The sequence below is a fragment of the Bison bison genome, unplaced genomic scaffold (assembly GCF_000754665.1).
Source record: "Bison bison bison isolate TAMUID 2011002044 unplaced genomic scaffold, Bison_UMD1.0 scf7180017864143, whole genome shotgun sequence".
In the NCBI taxonomy this organism is placed as follows: Eukaryota; Metazoa; Chordata; class Mammalia; order Artiodactyla; family Bovidae; genus Bison; species Bison bison.
The window spans coordinates 6,463,219-6,465,766 of NW_011494715.1; the positions used below are offsets into that span (position 1 = coordinate 6,463,219).

Genomic DNA, 2,548 nt, shown 5'->3' on the forward strand with positions numbered 1-2,548 from the left:
CTTTTCGACCTCATGAACTGCATGCAACCTGCCAGGCTCCTCTGTCCATGGGATTCTCCGGGCAAGAATACTGGAGTGGGTTGCCATTTCCTCCTCCTGGGGATCTTCCCAACGCAGGGATTGAACCCATGTCTCCTGCGTTGCCAGGCAGATTCTTTACCACTGAGCCACCAGGGAAGCTCAGATGAAATCCTGCAGATAATCATATTCCTACATATGAATTAAGGCACATATGCTTAATGCTTGGAATTCTCTTAGATTTTCAGAAAAGTTCATTGTGCTAGTTCCCTCTGCCACTCAAAGTTATGTGTAGGTTAATGGGCTGAGGAAAGCCGAGTTTGTCATGACTGGGAAGTAAGTTAGGATCTCTGATATTTATGATCTGATCTGCATTGTAGGTACATGTATAAACAAGTGCCCGGGGGAGTAAGAACAGACAGGCAGGGAGGTAGGAGGAAGGGCAAGCAAGCAAACACAAAACAGAAATGGCACCTGGACACTTTCCTGGTGGTCCAGTGGTTAAGAATCTGCCTGCCAAGGAAGGGGACGTGGGTTAATCCCTAGTACAGGAAGAGCCCACATGCTGTGTGGCGACTAAGCCTGTACTCCACAACTACTGAAGCTCTCACACCCTAGAACCCGTGCTCTGCAACAAAAGACGCCGCCACAGTGAGAAGCCTGTGCACCGCAACTAGAGAGTAGCCCTCATCGCCACAACCAGAGAAAACCCATAGGCAGCAACAAAGACCCTGCGCAGCCAAAAATAATAAATAAAAATTAAAACCAACCAACCAACAAACAAAAAACCAGAAATGGCACCCGGAAAGAGGCAAAAAGTGAGGAAAAATTATGATCCTTTTAGTCCCTCTCCTAAAAGTGACTGAGGTCATTAGGGCCAGATTCTCAAAACCTTGCTCAGGTGCCATCAGCTGCAAAGCACCAGCCCACCAGCCCAAAGTGATCAGGTGAACAAGTGATGTGTGGCAGAAAGAAACACAGAAAGTGTCCTAACAAGAACTGCTCCTAACCAGAGCTCCTTGACTGGGGGAGAGTGGGAAAGTTGAAAGGTTGCCATGGAAGCCAGTTACCTTGAGATAGAGGGAGGAGGGGAGGGGACAGCTAAGCCATCTTTGAAGGTGAAACAGCAACATCACAGACATAGATCAGACTCTGCAAATGGCTAAGTGCAGGTCCTCTGGGTCCTTAAAGTCTCCGGGGAAAGGTGAGTGAATGGTTTCTATGGCAACCTGATAGGAGGCTTGGTCCACTTCATTGTCCCCATAGTAACTAAGCTCCTGAAGAGCCATAGAGGAATTAGTTATCTTAACACACTACTATTATCCCCATGGTAACCAGTCTCTTCACCACAGTGGTGAGCTGTTCGGAGAAATCCCAGGAAAATTTTTGCTCCCAGAAAGAAAAAAAAAAAGGTGGGCTGGAGCAGTCCTAGGAGCTGAACCCCTGAAGGAAGTGGTGTGGAGTATGTATCTGTGTTTGGGTGCCAACATGTTTGCCCCCGCCGGGGAGGAAGGTTAAGACAGAGTAGAGGACGTTTCTTCTTGCCCCCAGCTCATTGGGGCCCCACTCACTCATGGGTTGAAGTGGACGGTGCAGCCGGGAGGGGCTCCCCTTCCAGCTACGCATTACCATTCTGGTGCAGGGTGCGCCGACGCTGGCTGGACTGCATGCTCAGGACCAGGTACTGCCGCATAAACTCACTGAACCGCTTCTGGTTGGCCAACTTCCGGGCCGACTTCCGGGCCCCGGTGAAGCCCCCGAACCGCTTCTGCAGCTGTTTCTGCTCAATCTCCCCCACCTCCTCCAGGCCGGGCTCTGTCCTCTTCTGCCTTTGAAAGAGGCTCCTGACCCGTGGCATTCGCTTCAGATGCTGCATCTCAGAGGCTCTGGGCTGGTCTGGAGCAGCTGCCACGTGGTCTGGGTCAGCAGGGCTGAGCTGCCAGGAGCCCCTGGCCATGACCTTGGTGCATGGAGTCCAGAGAGGGCTGGTGAAGGCCTTCTCTTCACACTCGAGGATGCACATCTGCCAAGAAAGAGGTTGGAGGAAAGAGAAAGACCAGGGACATCTGTTAGTCCAAGGCAATGAGGAGATCAAGTACTTTTGCTGTCTATTTTAGGGCTTCCCAGATTGCTCAGTGGTGAAGAATCCGCCTGACAGTACAGGAGAAGCAGGAGGTGCAGGTTGGATCCCTGGATCGGGAAGATTCCCTGGAGGAGGAAATGGCAACAGCTGAAGTATTCTTGCTGGGATAATCCCATGGACGGAGGAGCCTGGCAGGCTACAATCCATGGGGTCACAAAGAGTCAAGACGTGACTGAGCATGCATGCATGATCTATTTTGGTACCAATCGATGCAAGAGCTTCTGAAGCACCTCTTCAGTACCATGGAGCAGTTTTACATATAGTTACTTAAGTTCATAGAATTTCAGAGTTGGAAAGAAATAGAAAACGAACTGGCCCATCTCTGTCATTTCACAAAGAAATTTGGGGCTCAGAGAGGTGAGGTTAAGTTACCCAGGTAACCCAGCA

General features: G+C 50.4%; 1 protein-coding gene across 3 annotated transcripts in view; it reads right to left on the reverse strand.

Moving 5' to 3' along the window:
- The window catches only part of PNOC (prepronociceptin), a 35,835-nt gene that overhangs the window by 3,416 nt on the left and 29,871 nt on the right, over positions 1-2,548 (reverse strand). For all 3 annotated transcript variants that reach the window (XM_010840292.1, XM_010840290.1, XM_010840291.1), the window contains exon 5: positions 1,648-2,041. In XM_010840292.1, the coding sequence (XP_010838594.1) occupies positions 1,648-2,041 (394 nt within the window). The remainder of the gene's footprint in view (positions 1-1,647; positions 2,042-2,548) is intronic.